Genomic DNA, 18,063 nt, shown 5'->3' on the forward strand with positions numbered 1-18,063 from the left:
CTGGTGTGAGTGCAGACGAGCGGGGGAGTGGGTACAATCGTACTTGGGTACAGTTCAGTTGGCTTAAGGATGATGTGTGTGCACCCTAAATGTATTCATCACAGCATGCTGAGAAATGTAATCTATAATAAATTACATTTTTAACTCTTCAAAATACCCCACAGATTTGAATGAATGATTTGGCCAAGAGCAGGTGTCTCCAACCCTGCTCCCGGTGAGCTACCGTGCTGCAGACTTCAGCTCCTACACACCTGTCTGTAATTATCAAGCAACCCTGAACACCTTGGCTGTTTCTCAATATGCAAAGTTCAATTCCAATTCTCAAGAACGCAAGTACAGAGGACGCATTGAAATACCCGGATGTGTTCTTGATATCGAGGATGCATCGAGTGCAGACTTGCGGCTGAAATCGCTTTACGCCCCAGAAGTCATTGCGGCAAAACAATGGCGGAGGTCAGGTGACCAACAGGAAGATCGCACACATGTCAACTCTCACAAGTGTGTTGTGTTCTCGCGACCTTGAGTTTTTTCAAGGTCGCCTTCACGAGAACGCAAGTCCATTGTTTACGTTCTTGCAATTGACAAACAGCCCTTGAATAGCAGCTTCAGCTGTGTTTTATTGGGGTTGCAGCTAAAATCTGCAGGATGGTAGTTCCTCAGAAGCTGGACTGCATCCACTAAAATCTTTAGAAGATGTAAGATTCATTTCGAGTCCCTGTATTAAGCCACCACGTGCATCACATGATGAATTTAAGGGGGATGAGCCACTCAATTTGTCATTTCTGTTTCAGTGGAAATTACATCAATGCATCGAACAAAGCTGTGCATTAAGGCAATTCAGTGGGTCTTGAAACGCCACCCCTTTTCTCAAGACAGATGACTTCTGCTGACAGTACAAATAACAACAGCTGTTTTTAGTGTAACAATACAAGTACATTAGAAAACTAGAGAGAGGTCTATAAAAACTACAGTAGATATGAACTGAGATGCATAGCAACACAGACTTTTGAGGTCAAACACACCTGTAGGCAACAGATAGATAAATAGTAGGACTGTGCAAATTGGCAAGTGCAATTAAATATAAAAATATATGTGTAAATATGCACAATGAATAATGAATAAATAGCAGGCAAAAGAGTGTGTACATGTTATGGAGTAAGTATGTAGAGACTATATAAACAGTTTGGTTCCAAAACGCAATAAATCCAATTAGACTCATTTGGGTAAAAATGTGTTTTCTATAACAAGATGAAAACCACTATTTTTGTCACAAACGTTCACATAGCATCTTTAGGTTATAATAACGTTAAAAATTCAAATCCATAATTTGATTTTCAAAGATTTATTATAAAAACTGATAATTTTTTCCACAAAATGCAATAAATCCATTTAAAGTTTTTTTTTCAAAATCATCTTCAAATCTATTGAATCAATATATACATGTGCATTCATATTTGCCATTGTATAATCATTCAGTTGACTAGTGGTATACACTGATTTAAAAAACATACATTAACCACAACACTTACTTTGTCATATTAAGAATACTGTCATTGCTTATGTCATCCTTGAGACGCATCTTTAATGAAGCGATCAGCTGTACAATGTTTTGTCCTGCTTGATTTTCATTGACTTTGAGTAAAACAAGGGAAAGTTTTTCATAAGACCCCCTGGGGTCAATGTGTTAGCATGACAGAAGCTTAATGCTGTCGTGTGAGAACAAGCAACAGCCGGCATTTTTTCTTCGCCCGAGTGCTTCTCACATAAATCATTCGAATATCCCAAAGTAAAAAGTAGATGAGGAAAACTAGGATTCCGTGTGTACAATGCATGAAATGGTGCGCTGTAATCGGATTTATTGCATTCTTTAGAGAAGGAGGACGTTTTGGAAAGATGACAAATTAACATGACGGATATTGGATATTGCATAAAATTAAGAATTTATTTTTTAATACTGGCCAGATACAATACTGATTTTGGCGATAACTAATTTTTTTTTTTACAAAATTCAAAGTATATTACTAAGAAACTATGTAAGAGGATTAAATACTGAATATGTACAAGGAAGTATGTGCAACAGATACAGATACGCAAGTTTAGAGACTGAAGCATATTGAGCATTACAATATAATACAGATTATGATAATGTCATTGTAATGATATGGAAAATGAGTAAAAAATGAGAACATGCGAATAAATATGCATAGGGATATGGGCAGTGCAGAAGTAAGGTGATAAACAGATATACATTAATCAAACGCGATGTAGTGTAGTGATCAGAAGTGTGATGGATGAGGGGATAAAACTGTTCTTGAACCTGGAGGTTCTAGTCCGAATGGATCTGTATCTTTTACTGTATATATACTTTATGATTCACTGCATGTTCGTGTCATTTACATTATACGTACTTATACGCAGATATGACTTATCTTAAACTGTGTTAATAAGTCAGAATGCATGAAATACCGTTTAACCCCCGCCCATAATGGAGACTGCGACAGCTTTGAAATGACATAGGGGCATGATAAGAGTATTTTAAGTTTATCCTGATCCTTATACACCACATACGTCATACAATCACACTTTTACAAACCTCCATCTAAGCTGCGTGATGCCCGCTTACTGGACGAGCGCTGGAAACGGGGGGCGGGTCTGTCAATCATGGAGCTGGCCTGACGGGTTTGGGCCTGAGTTCGCCCGCTGTAACGGAACTTTGATCCCAGAGCCAAAAACTTCCTAGGAGTGGTGGCCGCCTCTGTGGATGTCAACCTGACCAAATGATCAAGTGAACATATAATTAATATATTACCACTCACTTTTACAAACCAGGGCCTATTTGGCAACTTGCAGATGAACCACAGTGTGCACTGTGTTGGTATAGGTATGTAGATATTGGATCGTCATTTACATATAGCAAAACATTATAAAGGAAAAATGCTTAGGCAGAGGTGTAAAGTACTCAAGTAAATGTACTTCGTTACTGTACTTAAGTATGTTTTGGGCTACTTTGTACTTGTACTGAGTATCAAAAATATAGGCAACTTTTACTCTCTACTCAATTACATTTTTGATTGGGTATTTGTACTCTTTACTCCACTACATTTGAAATGACACTTAACGTTACTCGCTACATTGTTTATTCGTCAAATAAAAACGAGACGAAAGTGTCAGAGGGTGATGATGGATAGAATCTGTGGTCGCGAGGTTACACGCACACACACAACTGAGGGACTTCATTTGGCGCTGCGCAGAGCAAACGTATGAAATCAAAGTACTGCGAGAGCGAATCAAATGCATATGGAGAAGTCTCGTCTCGCGGTACTTTGATGTCAAACGCTGAATGGCTTGCGTTGAGCCACCGTAGCGGGACATCTGCGTGCTGCGTATGTCATAAACTGTAGAGAAAAGTTGGGTCTGGTCTGAGAGAAGAGATAAAGAGCAAACATATGGATGCATATCACATTTGCTTCAGTCAAGGGACCCTTTGTTAAACATGTGATGCTACAATCAAGTAAAGCGCGATCGCAGGAGGGTCATCCCGCATGTCAAAGGCAAGCACAAATGTTTATATACTCTGACGCTACTGTATCAGCTAACCTGAGCTGGTTACATAACTTGATATAACTTACTATATAAGCCAAAATAAACCAGCGAGGTCCTGTACTGATTGCCCGAGTAACTTAAGTACATAATAAGATGTAAGTGTACAATTTCACTGTCCTCACATTTAATCAAGTATGCTGTAATGTATTTACTGTAAAGAGGGATGCATGACGGAAGAAATGTAGTGCACTAATGTGAGATAGTGGTGTTACGTACTACATGTGTTTACAATTAATCTTTCAACTTCACGTTTTTAATATGCATTATCATATTTCTGTTAGTGTAATTTTAGTTTACAGGAATTTTTTAAATATTAAAATGATATCTTTTTTAGGATAGGCCTATATAAGAATATTTGGTAATGTTAACAAGATTTTAATAAAGTATTCGTAATTGTTGAAATTAACATTAACAAAGATGAATAAATGCTGTATAAGTGCAGTTCATTATTAGTTCATGTTGAGTAATGTAGCTAACTAATGTTAACTAATGAACCTTATTGTAAAGTGTTACCATATATTTATATCACAAAGTTAGGTTATATATTTTTCAGCATGGCACATTCAAGTACACAATGACACTAGACTAAAATTAAATGGGTTTAAATTAAATTGAATGTAGATTTCTAGACTAAAATCTCATGGCATTTAGTTGAATAAAATTAGACTAAAACTAAATCAATTCAGATGACAAAAATATGACTAAAACTTAATTCAATTTTTGTCAAAAGACTATGACTATGTTTAATCTGTGTTTGTTCTGCCAGGTCAAAATTTTGAGGAGTTTGATTTCTTTTCTATATTAGGAACTAAAACCTCAGAAATAAACTTTCTTAGTTTTCACTGCCCAGATCAACAATGTCTCTTTGTGTTGAGGACTAGTGCATCTTTGAGCCAACATTCAGTACGAGTAAAAATACTTGAGTACTTTTAAATTGGGTTACTTTAATACTTTTACTCAAGTCGTATTTAAATTGGTAACTTGTAACTTGTAGTGGAGTAATTTTTACAGTAAGGAATTTGTACTTTTACTCAAGTATGGCTTTCAGCTACTCTTTACACCTCTGTGCTTAGGGTCAAAATGTTGCAAGAAACTAATTAGAAATAAAATGTTACAAAATGGTAATAGGATGGGAACACAATTAAATGTACATTGTCAAATTACATTGTCAAAGTGTAGTGTTTATACCTGAAGAATGTGTGATGCTCAACACAAACTTTCCAGAGTTTCTTGGCAGCCTTGTAGTTAGGCAGTTTAAAGCCAATGGCACTTTCATAATGCTCCAACTACAGTAAAAAAAAAGTACAACACAAGCACATAGAATGAACTTCATATTTGTGGATAATCTTAATTAAACTGACCTTTCCCCATAATAATTACTGTACTCTTTTCACAGATTACATAGAACTGTATTAACATTTTAAAAATTCTAAGTTAATTTTCTTTTAAAGATTATACTGTATATGAATGTTTAAAACTATTATTAATAATAATGTTTACAATATAATTTTAGACTCTTTACGTTTCAAAACAAAAGAAACAAAATCATGGACTTAACCCTCATATTATGTTCCGGGTCAATTTGACCCGTTTTGATTTTTAAGCTGTCAGATAAACCAGTTAACCTGTGATTATATTCTTGAAATTTTGTGACTTTTTCTCATTTTTGGCCATGAACATGCATGCAAAGTTTAGACATGCTGATATGTTTTGAAGTGTACCAAAATAATTTTGTAACGATTTTGTTTTACTCCAAAGCAATTGTATAGACCTAAATTAAATATATATTTTTAGTGTTTGTTGTTATGTTGGTGTTTTACTATCCTGAAATGGGGGTAAAAATGCTTCTCCTCACTATTTTGAGTACTAAAAAAGACTTTTACAGACACAGATGGTAAAAGTAAGCTATGATTTCTATTTACAATTTATATGAAATACTACTTAAGTAACAGTTTTCTTCCAGAAATTTTGTCACTTTTTCTCATTTAGGGCCATGAACATACATGCAAAGTTAGGATACACTGATGTGTTTTGAAGTGGTTTTCTTTAGCACAAATAATGTTTTTTGGTACGATTTTGATGTTCGCGGGTCAATTTGACCCATATTTCTTTGTTCCAAGGCAACTGTATAGACACAAATTAAATACATTTATTGCGTATATTTTGGTGTTTTACTACCCTGGAAAGGGAAAAGTGAGCTTTTCCTCACTTTTTTTTAGTACTGATAAAGACTTCCTCAGACACAGAAAAGTAAATGTGAACTATCATTTCTATTTTCAATGTATATGAAATACTATGTAAAGCTGATGAATTCAGACCCACAGAAAATCCAGAGGTGAATACAGGTGATGCCAGCTGTGCCCCATAAAACATGACACCAAAATAAGCACCATTTGTGTAAAATGCAAGAAGTCAGAAAGCACATGCTTGATATGTGCACATCATGTAAATTGTGATTTTTTTGAATTACAATGATCCGCAAGAACAAAAGATGAGCCTATTTAGAAAAAGAAAAGCTTCATTTCATTTCACAGCAATTTTAAATTGTTCATTTAGGATGTCTAAAACATAGGTATGTTAAAAAAAACATGTTGAATTAAAATTTTAAATCTTAAATGTTAACCGTTTTTTGTGCAACATTTGTTAAAACAAACATGTTAAAAATTGTGGTTAAATGCATTTTTTTTAAATCATACTTTTTAATTTTAAGTGTTTGTAATGTGTGACAAAGACTGATACTAAAATGGTTTTGCTCATACCTAATTCCTTCTTGTTTTTCATAATGTGATATTTAAGGAATTGCATTGAATCCAAATCAAAATCAAACATCAAAATCGTCACAAAAATCGAACACAATACAAGGGTTAAAACAAGAAGAGCAAGCAGTGCACACATACGTCAGATGGGCGTATTTTGATGAAGAAACTGCTCCGTTTGTAAGAGACTTTGAGAACTTTTGGCCATGGGAAACGATTAATCCTCAACTTGTCTTTGTACACCATCAGACCACTGGAGCAGACACCCAACATGATATCCACTCCATCCAGATCCTAAGTGAAATAACAGAAATGAGAAATGCTGATCACATGAGTCAACTTTTATAATGAATACTCAAGAGTTTTACACTTTGTGCATTCACAATACTCTACCACTAGGGGGCGTCCCTGGCTTCTGTTTTAAAATGAAGAATTTCAAAATGCATTTCGATTCATGGCCTGATGCATCCAGATTGACCTGGTTTCAGCTACTAAATCTGAACAGTGACAGAGCATGCAATGCTTTTTATCAGGACTTATACAAGCACTACCGTGATTTACAGTGCACCCCACTAATATCGGCACCCTTAATAAGTATGAGTAAAGAAGACTGTAAACAAATGTCTTTATTGATTACGTTTTAATCTTTTGTTCCAATTATTAACAGAAACACTTTCATGGATATCAAACACTATTACAAGACTTGGGCATATACTAGACATCAGTTTGTCATTTGAATATCATGTCGCTCAAAAACACCCTTTTCTTTCACCTTAGAAACATCGGCAAGCTGCGGAGCGTATTATCTGTCTACAACAACAGAAGCTTGATAGAGTTCTTACCAGGTCATGTAAGTTTGACCATATAGACGATTTCAGCAGTAACAACATAAACAAATGGCTTTCATGGAACAAACATTACTTCCGGTAAACTTCCGCAAAGAATCAATAACAACCCACCATATTTCGTCATGAGTCATTTTGTACTCCACTAGTTTTAACTTCCGTCCATAATAATTTGACTTTTGGTTCGATTTTTTGGACTCTTTTCAGTGGTTATGATGAGCAATATGACAGAGAAATTTGGTAATCATTGTCCGACCTAAAAAAAATCCATTATAATATTATAATTATTATTATTTTATATAGTTCTAATTAAAATATTTCTAATATTCAGAAATGCGCTCTCCGCTCACGAGCTCTGATCGGAAAAAACTCGAACCTCAATGTCTGCTAAACTTGAGCAGAAACATCAAAACATTGTTATCGTGATTTAGTTATCTGTTGTGCGCACATGCAAAGTTTTCAAATGCAGCGCTTTCATTCTGTTTACAAATTTAAAGACGTAAAATAAAATTGTTATATATTTAGAATGATGGATATTGACTGTACTACATGTTTTTTTGCTTATTTTGTTCAAAAGCATGATCAACGTAAGTCTACATATGATAATAACAAGGAACAATGCTTCTAACGACAGGTGAAGAGCTGTCGTTCCAACGACACACGTTAGCGATGCAGTGTGCGAATGTTCGTTTGAACTATGGTTTCGGGAAACACCAAATCGTTGAACAATGTTAGTAACGATGGAACTTAGGAAGTTCGTTGGCTAACAATGCTTTTGGGAAACGCACGCCTGTATAGGCCAAATTTCCTTAGTCATACTTTATCATGGATAAGCCCAAGGAATATAGGGAAGATAACTGAAAATGGCCATTTTTACCAAATTATGGGCAAAAATGTAACAGACAACTGAAGAGGGTGACCTGAGTGTCTCTAAGGAATCTCTCCAACGATCATAGCGGAAGGTTTGGACAAGTTAGTTGGGTTTTGAAGTCAGAAAGTCTCAGAACTTGAATCTGAAGTCTACATCTGTTCAAGTTGTTTGGAAGGATTTTAGGAGAAAAGCCTCTATTCTCAGCCTGAAAAAGTAAAATGTTTCCGTTTGACAGACAATACTTGAACTTTAAATGGAATGGGGTTCTCTCTTATCAAATATTGGATGTTTTTTAACATCTGACTGCCTCTGCCAGAAAGCTTAACATGTGGTCTTCCAGCGGGACAATGATCCAACACATACTAACTGACCACAAAATCAAGGTCATGTCGTGGCCATTTCAGTCCCCTAACTTAAACCCCATAGAATACTTGCAGGATGATTTTACTGACCAGTTGCTGAAAAAAAACAATTTTACTTAAAGGTATAGCGGAAGATTTCCGTTTTCCGGGTGAATCATCAAGACTATTGGTCATCCCAGAAGTCAATCATTCTGATTATCTGTTAACGTATAACCGTCGTACGTGCTCGCCTCTAGGTTCGCTTGCTGCACATGCGCACTTTCACGTGTATGTGTGTTCTGCTACGGTTTCAACCATTCATTGAAGCTCGCATTCTCGCTGTGTTTTTTTTTTTTCAAAATGTCTGAGGGTCGCAAGAGAAAAAGTGTCTACGAATTGTATGACAAGAAGAGAAAGGACTATAAAGAAAGAAACAAGACCAGAATGTTTATGGGAGACTATTTCACACGCTGGCGTGAGCTAAAAGGACAGGTTGGGCTTCCCACGTGAAGTTTCTACTGGAAAGGTACATTTTGTCATGCTATTTGGAGAAATCCATTTAAAATCACTGCTAGTAAAAGTTGATGTAAGCTATGATTAGCGATGCTAGCCCTGGCATGAGTCATGAACCGCACAGACACGGTAAACATGCAGACAGAAACTTGTAAACAAAGCGAAGAGAAGCACTGAGCTCCTGCATGCTCTCTCTCTGTCTCGTGCACGCGTTTAACAGGCGTTCCCTCTCGGGAGTGTTGCGTGTGCATTTTTTAAAAAATATCGAGGGGCGGTTCTTTTAAATAATTCTGGAAAATCTTCCGCTATACCTTTAACATGTTTAAAGCACTGTGTCTCCTCCAGATTTACTGTACCTTTGCCTGATGCAGGTCAACCCCATACATGGCAAGTTTTTTGGCGTTCTCCAGGAACATCATATCAGCCTGAGCTGGGCTCATAGACCTACAGAAATAAGAATGAAGGCATTTATAAATAAGATCAGCAACATTTGAAGAAAGTGCATCTTCTCCACTCTACTCCGTCTCTAATACTTTGCCATGCTTTTATTTAAGAACATAACACCTTTAGCACACTCACATGGGAAATTTAACTGCCAGGAAACACTATGTAAGTGTCAATAATTAAAGCAGGAAGAATAATGATTACCTGTATGTGCGGTGCAGCTCCATTACTTTCTCCTCAAGTTCTCTGGTCTGACCTGGGATCAGTTGGAGCTCCTTGGCATAGTCAGTGCCATGGACCTCTGGGTCGTACTCACCCAGCTCAGACTGCAGGGCGTAAGACCCCAACAAGGCCAGAGTCACAAAAGAGCACGGCAGACATCCACTCTTGATGTCCTTTCGCAACTGCAGACATAGGTAGTACCTGCGCAGCACAAATAACTGATATATATTTACTCGTGCTACAAGCCTGGACACGTTTTTGTTGCTGAACGTCATAAACAACAGCAGTAAAGAGTTTTGTAAGTGGTTTTGTAATTAACAAACGTGATAATGAACCTCACTGACTACATAATATCACACACACACACACATGGTAGGTAACAGCAGGAGATTTTTTTTGAAGAGGACATATCATTTAAGTGCTATTATTGGGTCCCTAGTGCTTCTAGAAAACCTAGAAAATATGAAAAAGATCAACACAGTAACTTAGTTTTGGTAAATCATTCTGTGCAAGCATGTGAAAAAATAGATCATTAGAGAGAGAGAGTTCAAGATTCTTGAAATTCTGTAAAGGTGTACCTTTTAAAGTTTTAAATCATTTAAAATTATTTTGTATATGAAAAGATAAATGTGGCAATATTTTTTCATTACAAAACTAATTTTTATTAAAAAAAAGACTTTGTAATGAAGACAAATATCTTTGTTTGTGTTCAACAGAATAAAGAAACTCATGCAGGTTAAGGGTTTTAATTTTGGGGTAGACTATCCCTTTATATAAGAACTGGTTCAACAAAGCAATTCATCTGCAATTGTGATGGTCAGATAATAGATGACCGTTACAGACTGTTAAAGGTTAAGGGATGAGAACACAGATGGATGAATATGAATGCCAATACAGAATAACAAAAGTAATATTTGCCTGGTGATGTCCTCTGATAGCTGAGCCGGATCAGGTGGGTAGAACTTTACATTAAATGTAAAATCATAGTTGGTGCCTAGACAAGGAAGCAGAAAAGACAATTAAACGTTACAGTTTATAAAGTGATATTTACATATTTCACACTATGATTTTAGGGTGTTGTGTGTGGTTGTATGTGATTACTAAGTGTTGTTATGCAGTTTCACGGGTAGATGCCAGTTAGCTATTAGGGTGACCTTGATAAAATTAAGTGCATTACTAGGGAGTTTCTAGGATAGCTGCTAAGGTGTTCGTGATATGGTTACTATACCATTTTATAGGCTGTTGACAGGATGTCTTAGCCTGACTACGTCAGACTTCGTACTTCCGCTAAATTTCATTACGCTTCTGTACTCAGTCTGAGATACCTCCCATTCAAACCGTTTTCCACCGGTCTCAAAACGACCGTCCAATCAACGAACAGAGGGCAGGCTGAGAGCCGTGACGTAGACGCTAAACGCCGAATCACGGTTGTAGTCTGTTGTGGACATGGAGACACAGAAAGCTCTGTTGTGGAGAACCGGCACTTGCCAACTTAAACCCGAACAAGAAAAGTGTTTGTTAAACATTTGAATGGAGATTATGTTGTTGCCCTGCTCCTGACAAGTTTTTGGAAAAGTTTAATTTATCAACTTTACCGATCGTCAGCGAGAAACTGTGTGCAGCACAGCTTGACGTGCACAACGATCGAGAAATCATGGAAGGGAATTATATTGTTCACAGTTAATGGTGGAGGACGCGTGGGCAAGCATTCTTTGGTGACATTCCTGATTAACCAGAAAATAAGGTAGGGAGATTTAATTTACATATGGTTATGGTTGTCTGGTGGAAGAGTTTGAGAGGAGAGAGGGGCTTTCCTCCCGTAAGACGTGAGTGGAAAGCCACCGTAAGGATAGTGTTCAACTAGCTCTGGCCCGATTTACTTTACATAATCTGCAAAAGTCGTTCATAGCCATGTTAACTCTGGTATTTCGCTCGATGGGTTTGTTTTCACATCATACGTGTATTTTACAGCAGAGATTCGATGCGGCTGATCCGGCGCATAAAGCACATCATATCCAAATGTTATGTGTGATTGGCTTACGTTTAGACCAATGATTTTAAACTTCAGACAAGCCCCTCCCACGAGAAGGAAAACAATTGTCAATTATGCCCAGCCAGACTCTGTCTATGAAGCGAAGCAAAATAGCAGAGGATGGTATTACCAGGCTAAGGATGTCTAGAGCCTTACGAGATGTTTTGGGTGTGGCTTACAAGCCCAAGTCATATAAGCCAAATTGTCTATGAAATTGTATTCTAAAGCTCAGGTCCCTTTATCAGTTTAAGGCAATTTATACCAATTTAATATCTGCCAGATGAAAACTTAGGTCTGACTGCTTGAATAATAATAGCACACCTCTTCACAAAACTCACAAGTCCATAACATAAGATGTATGAGGAGTTAAAGTTTTTCTTCAGTCCTCTTACACTATACACAAAATCACATACTGTAGGGTACAGTAGGTACTGAATTAGATAAAGTACTGTATGGTCACACAACAACATTGTCGAAACGATCCACATTTACAAGTGGCCTTGAAAATGAATAAACATGCCATGCTAGTAGTTGGTGATGTTATTTTGTAATAAAAAATAACATCAAAAAACTTTGCCGTTTACATGGAAAACCATAATTTTCGAATACTTGCACCTTGAAAGCAGTTTTTAAAAGTCAGCAATTTTCAGTTGTCATGTAAACAAACAAAAAAGTTTCCTGTTTTTGGTTATAAACACTGTCAAGTAAACAGAGCCATACTTTCTAAAAGTTACTAGGTATAAACAGCATAATGCTACTTACCTTGTACTTGCCGTCTAATCTCCTTGGCAAAGTCCAGCCACGTCTGAAAGACACCGAGAGTTTAATTAACCGTTTTAATAGTCAATCACAACACCTGAAGCAAATATAGATATAAAACTGACAATCCTTTTTGACACAGCTTGTTTTCCTTGGACTTAGATTAACTTTTGAAGTTCATATCCCTTTACTATTAAGAGTGAGAGCGGAAGCTCACCTTTATGGACGGTGTTTCCCATATTGCCAGCCCATAATAGTCCTTTTCCAACAGGTTTAGGTGGTCGCACACCTTCGCGAACAATTCCTGTCCTTTGGCATGTTTCTATAAATACAAATAACCCCAGTTAAAACATGCAAATTTCATGCAAATTTATGTTTAATGGAATGTATGTTCTTCAACATTCTGTGCGGTTTTCATGACATCACATCCTAAGCAAACATTAAGTAAATACAACAACTATGCAGAAGCCTATCTACATTTATATTAAAACATTTATGTTGATCTATGTCAGAAACCGCATTCACACAGCACTATGATCCAGGAAAATGTATTTCTGTAAAACTGGGAGCCTTCTGTGTGAACACAAACATGTCCCGTAAATATTCTGGGACTGCTCCCATAAATGGGACCTATAGTAGTAACATTGCCATAACATTTACGGAAAGCGTCCTGTATGAGCAAAACAGAAACAATGCCATAAGGGGCATGCCGTAGTGAGGACGCGCGTGTCATCGTAACAAGAAGTTATGGTTAGATCTTTGACACCGAAGATTAAAATGCAGATTACTATTCATGACAAAAGTTGGAGCCGATTGTGTAGTGGGCAGCGCTCCGACGTGGTGCTTTTGCACTTTCAGCGACCCGAGCTTGATTCTCGGCTCGTGATCATTTGCCAATCCCCTACCCCTCTCTTCTCCCTGTACTTTCCTGTCGTCTCCTCACTTACTGTTATAATAAAGGCAAAAATGGCCAAAAAAATTAACCAAAAAATATTCACGATAAAAACCGTCTGCAAACTGAACTGAAGCAGAGATCAGGATGCTCATCATTATCCGCGATGAAACTGAGATCATTTAGTTTTTTAAATGCTACCCTATGGATGTATTGTATATGATGACTCTGTAAAATGTGGATATGGTGAGATGAGAAACATTCTAAGTAGTGCTTTTTAAAAAGCCCATGGCGCTGTCCGAGTGCTGAAACGTTCGGCTCTTCGTGCGTTTGTAAATTCTTTATCTCTTGTTTGTATTTTTAGAGTTCAAACCTTTTCTTGCATATTTGCAAATTATTTTAGTATGATATAACAATGATTTTGTAGTAGTGATGCAACAATACACTTAGTTCACGGTTCAATACAATTTTCGGTTCTTGTCCACGGTTTTCGGTTCGGTTTTGGTCCTGATGCCTTGGCCTATTAAAGTGTTTTTTAATTATTCTATGCTTAGGTAACAGGAACAGTGAGATGTTAAGAAGCAAAAATACTGGTTTTAATTGCAGTTCTCTTTATTTTATGTAAATGCAAAAATCATCTTACACATTTCTAGTGTATTTAAACAATAATATAAGATATAATTAAATAAAGATATATAAAAATGATATCCTATTCAAACTGGGGAACATGTGAATTCATTACATTACATAAATTGGCCATTTTATATACCTGTACTTAGTACATTAAACTTTACATTGTAAATGAAGGCTATACCTTACTGCACTACTGTTAAATCCAACATCATGCTATCTGTGTAGAAACCAAAAATGCGTTCCTCAATCAAGATTACTGGCGGGATTTATTTTAGCATCAGGCGCATTCTCTTCTTGAGTTGAACTTTTTGAGGACGGAAGACGTGTTTGAGGCAAATATATGGAAAGAAATCAGACTCAATATTATTAACAAATACATGCACAGTTATCTGTGAACTGGATGCATGTTACAAATGTATTTTACTATCCACGAACAAATGTCTTTAGATTTGAATATGTGAAATTCAGAATTTGAATGAACGTGTATCGATTTGTACAAATGTACAAATACACATGTTTTATTGTGTATTCAAATATCATAATTTGCGCGTGCAAAAAGGGAGATGTGCATTTGTGGATCAGATGACACGCGTGCATTAATCCCGCTCTGTTCATTTGTATATTGAGACTTTCATTTCGCCGTTTAAAGCATTTTATGAGCCAAATACAAACAACTATCAATGAATGAACTAAAAAGATGTCTTTGATTTTGTGTCTGCGAATTTTAATATTTACGTGAATGTGCATCGATTTGTACAAACAGAGACATATTTGTGAATTCAGTTGCCGTATTTCGTATCATTATTTCACAAATTTGTGCACGCAAAAAAGAGGATGCGCATTTGTGGATCAGGCGACGCGCGTGCATTAATCCTGTTCTGTTCATACGAGTTTTGAGACTTAGAGGCTGTATACACTTGGCATTATCCTGTGTTTTCGTCGATCGGATCTCAAGTGGACGGCGTTAAGGCCCGGTGTAAACGGTGTTAAAAACGTTTTGAGCTCTTCCACTTTCGACCACTTTCAACCACATCCAGAGGTGGTCGAAACCACTTTCGATCGGATCGCTTTGGAGTTGCGGAACGCACATGTGATTGAATGCGTTCGAACAGCCACACGCGACCGCCTTCTCTCCGCCCACTTATCTAATCCGAGGTATTAAACACAAGTTTTACGTCTTTTTTGACTTCTGGCGTGAACATTCGGGAACAGCGCTAGTGTTAGCCTTACATTGATAAAACTAAGCGGCTGATCTCCGTAGTTTCGTTTTGAAAGCGTGTGAAAGTTGCGCGCTCCTATTTCATCAATTGCGCTGAAAATTCAAAGAAAGCTCTTACATACTCATGTTCAAAACACTGTGCAGCATGTTTATTTGCTAAACAAGCAGTGCACTCCAACATATTATTAGTTTGCGTCCATATAAACTCATAATTACTCCCGCTCGGGTTTGAATGACAGCAGAGAGACTCGCCCACCGTCTCACAGACCACCCCCTCATAGTATTCAGCACAGAAGCGGTCGAAAGTGGATAAAAGAGACGGATTTAAATACAAGGTGTAAACGTAATGTGTCTCTCTCGTCCACTTGTGTTCCGATCGATGAAAACACATCTTAATACCAAGTGTAAACAGCCCCATAAGTTGCGTGGTTTGCATTGAAAGATCCACGAGCACAGATGTGCTATGAAAACAGTCAGCACTAGGTTTTAGTCTAACGGAGTTTCACACATGGCGGTGAATTCTGTTTTCTGTGTTTCCCTTTAGTCTGGTGTTTTTATAGCATTACGTTTATTATCTATATATATTAAATGTTTTAATGGCTTGGCTACTGAGATGTGTTTGTGCATGTATGTAATGTATCTTTATTGTCCTTTAATGGTAAGTCAATTATTTTTACAGTATAATTCACTTCATTTTAAAAAGTAATACTTTCATGTATTAAACTATACCATTTATTAAATATTTCATAATTTTCCTATTTTCTATTATTTCTTTTTACCTTATATATATAGCCTACGTGTTTGTTCTACAATTATTGTGTTACATGCATAAAAATTAATATGCCCCAGCCTGTTTATATATAAATAACACTTCACATCATGGGTTTGTGCTATATTTATTAAGAATGTCCACATAATAATTATTAAAACAATTTTATTAAAACAGGTTATAAATAATACCAAAATAGAAAACTGGGGAAAGTATAAAAATATTTAATAAACTGTATTATATAATACGTTAAATTATTATTATTTTTTTTGTATAAACCATTCAAATCTTTAGTCTTTATAAATATATAAAAACATACCGTGATAAAAACGCTACACTAAAGGGAAGGGAACAGACTTTGACAGAACACCAGAAATCAGTTGCTTTGCTTAGGACCTATGCTGTTATCCCCAACGCCAAACAATGTATAATCTGATATAGGAGTCTAAATTTAATTAAGATCCTAAATCAGATTATACGTTATTTAAGGTTATGTGAATAATAGCCTATATTTAAGCACTTATAGAATATTGTATTAACAAAGTAGCCTACTTATACACACTTTGAAGTGCTGAACTGCTGATCGGTTCATAAATTATGAACGAAAACATGATTTATAAACGTACATAATTAGTATGATATAAATTGTAAAAAGTCTGTTGCCTGTTGTTAAAAGCGCTCCTCAGGCTTCGTCTTTGGGTCGTCAGAGGGATTACTCGCCCGAATATTAACATTTACAAAATTTCCCATCGGCCCGTACCTGAGACTGATTGCGCGCATCGCCTGTTCTTCATTTGGTGGACTTTATTTATTTCATTTAGATCTTCATTTAGATCTCACCAAACCTGTTCGGTGCGAAGTCTTGCTTTGCCATACGTTGCTGAGCGTTTCTTTGCCTATCTTTACTTGGATTTATATATCCCGACTGTTTATTGGATTAGTATAATCTAATAAAAATGTAATGTACTGTCACCCAGATCAGGAAAGGCAGTAAGGATCCTGATCTGAGTGACAGTACATTACACACACGGTAACGTTTTTTTATTAAGCTCCTAAATCAAATTAATGATTAAATTACAAATAATGTCACTGAACTAGTTTTGTAGCGGTGTCGGACTTTCCCTTGCGGTGATTTTGCGTGGCGCTGTATGCAATTTTACGGCCTTTATTTACTAAAAATATAATTTAAATCCAGAACAACGAGGTACACTAGAAGTTGGGTGCTATGCCTTAACCCTTATGAGAAGAAACATCATCAACACAAGCTACTACAGCTACATTTAAACAAAAATACATAAATAAATTAAAGAACATGGTTTAGGCTTGTTAAGTGCAAATTTTCAGAGCATCGGTATACAGAACACTGCGCTGTAAATGTACAAAACGAATGCAATACACAAGCACTGTATATTAAATTAGGCCATTTTCAATAATATATTAGTATTCTCATGAAATGCGTACAAATAACACGCAGCTCGATTATCGTGCAATACACAGGCCACATAAAATTACAATTTTGAGTGAATATGTTACGCAAGTCCTTCCTGTTCCCTTATGGCTCGTCTATTCGTGTTTTTTAATAATTGGTTTCTCATTTGTTTTTTACCATTGTCTCTTGGGTTTGGGGTTAGAGTAAGTTTTTGTAAAATAAAATGATATCCAAACCCAATCGGCAATGGTTTAAAAAACAGACAAAAAAACAACGACACCAAACGATGCGCCATTTAAGTGAACGGGAAGGACTAGCATATGCACGCAAAATGGAATTTGGCGTAGGTATTGCACGATAATCACACTGATTGCTATTCATACGCATTTGATGATAATAGGTTGATTAGATAAATTAATGTTTATCTATAAAAACGAATGAATCAGTATTTTGGCTAAATTAAGATGGATCATTTCAAGATCATTTTCAGTCATTTAGATTTTGTCATCATTTCAGAACAAGCTTATTCTATCTATAACAACTTACATTATATCATGTGTGTTTCTTGAATATATGTTGAAAATATATATAAAAAAGTACAAAATAAAATCGTTCAGCTCATGGGGAGTGAACAAAAAGACGTTAAAGTCTCTCCGCAAGGACGTGCTGAAACTGTCGAGTCGACAGATGATCATCATGCTTAAAATGTTTCACCCAGAAATTAATAATGAAAAC

The 18,063-nt window shown here is 36.3% G+C and overlaps 1 protein-coding gene across 14 annotated transcripts in view; it reads right to left on the reverse strand.

The window, feature by feature from the left end:
- epb41a (erythrocyte membrane protein band 4.1a) overlaps window positions 1-18,063 on the reverse strand; it is a 101,543-nt gene that overhangs the window by 43,929 nt on the left and 39,551 nt on the right. For all 14 annotated transcript variants that reach the window (XM_073857978.1, XM_055220772.2, XM_073857986.1 and 11 more), the window contains exons 4-11: window positions 12,604-12,708; window positions 12,390-12,432; window positions 10,514-10,589; window positions 9,578-9,796; window positions 9,286-9,373; window positions 6,501-6,653; window positions 4,792-4,889; window positions 2,594-2,769 (exon numbers count right to left, since the gene is read on the reverse strand). In XM_073857978.1, the coding sequence (XP_073714079.1) occupies window positions 2,594-2,769; window positions 4,792-4,889; window positions 6,501-6,653; window positions 9,286-9,373; window positions 9,578-9,796; window positions 10,514-10,589; window positions 12,390-12,432; window positions 12,604-12,708 (958 nt within the window). The remainder of the gene's footprint in view (window positions 1-2,593; window positions 2,770-4,791; window positions 4,890-6,500; window positions 6,654-9,285; window positions 9,374-9,577; window positions 9,797-10,513; window positions 10,590-12,389; window positions 12,433-12,603; window positions 12,709-18,063) is intronic.

Source organism: Misgurnus anguillicaudatus, chromosome 20 (assembly GCF_027580225.2).
Source record: "Misgurnus anguillicaudatus chromosome 20, ASM2758022v2, whole genome shotgun sequence".
Classification (NCBI taxonomy): domain Eukaryota; kingdom Metazoa; phylum Chordata; class Actinopteri; order Cypriniformes; family Cobitidae; genus Misgurnus; species Misgurnus anguillicaudatus.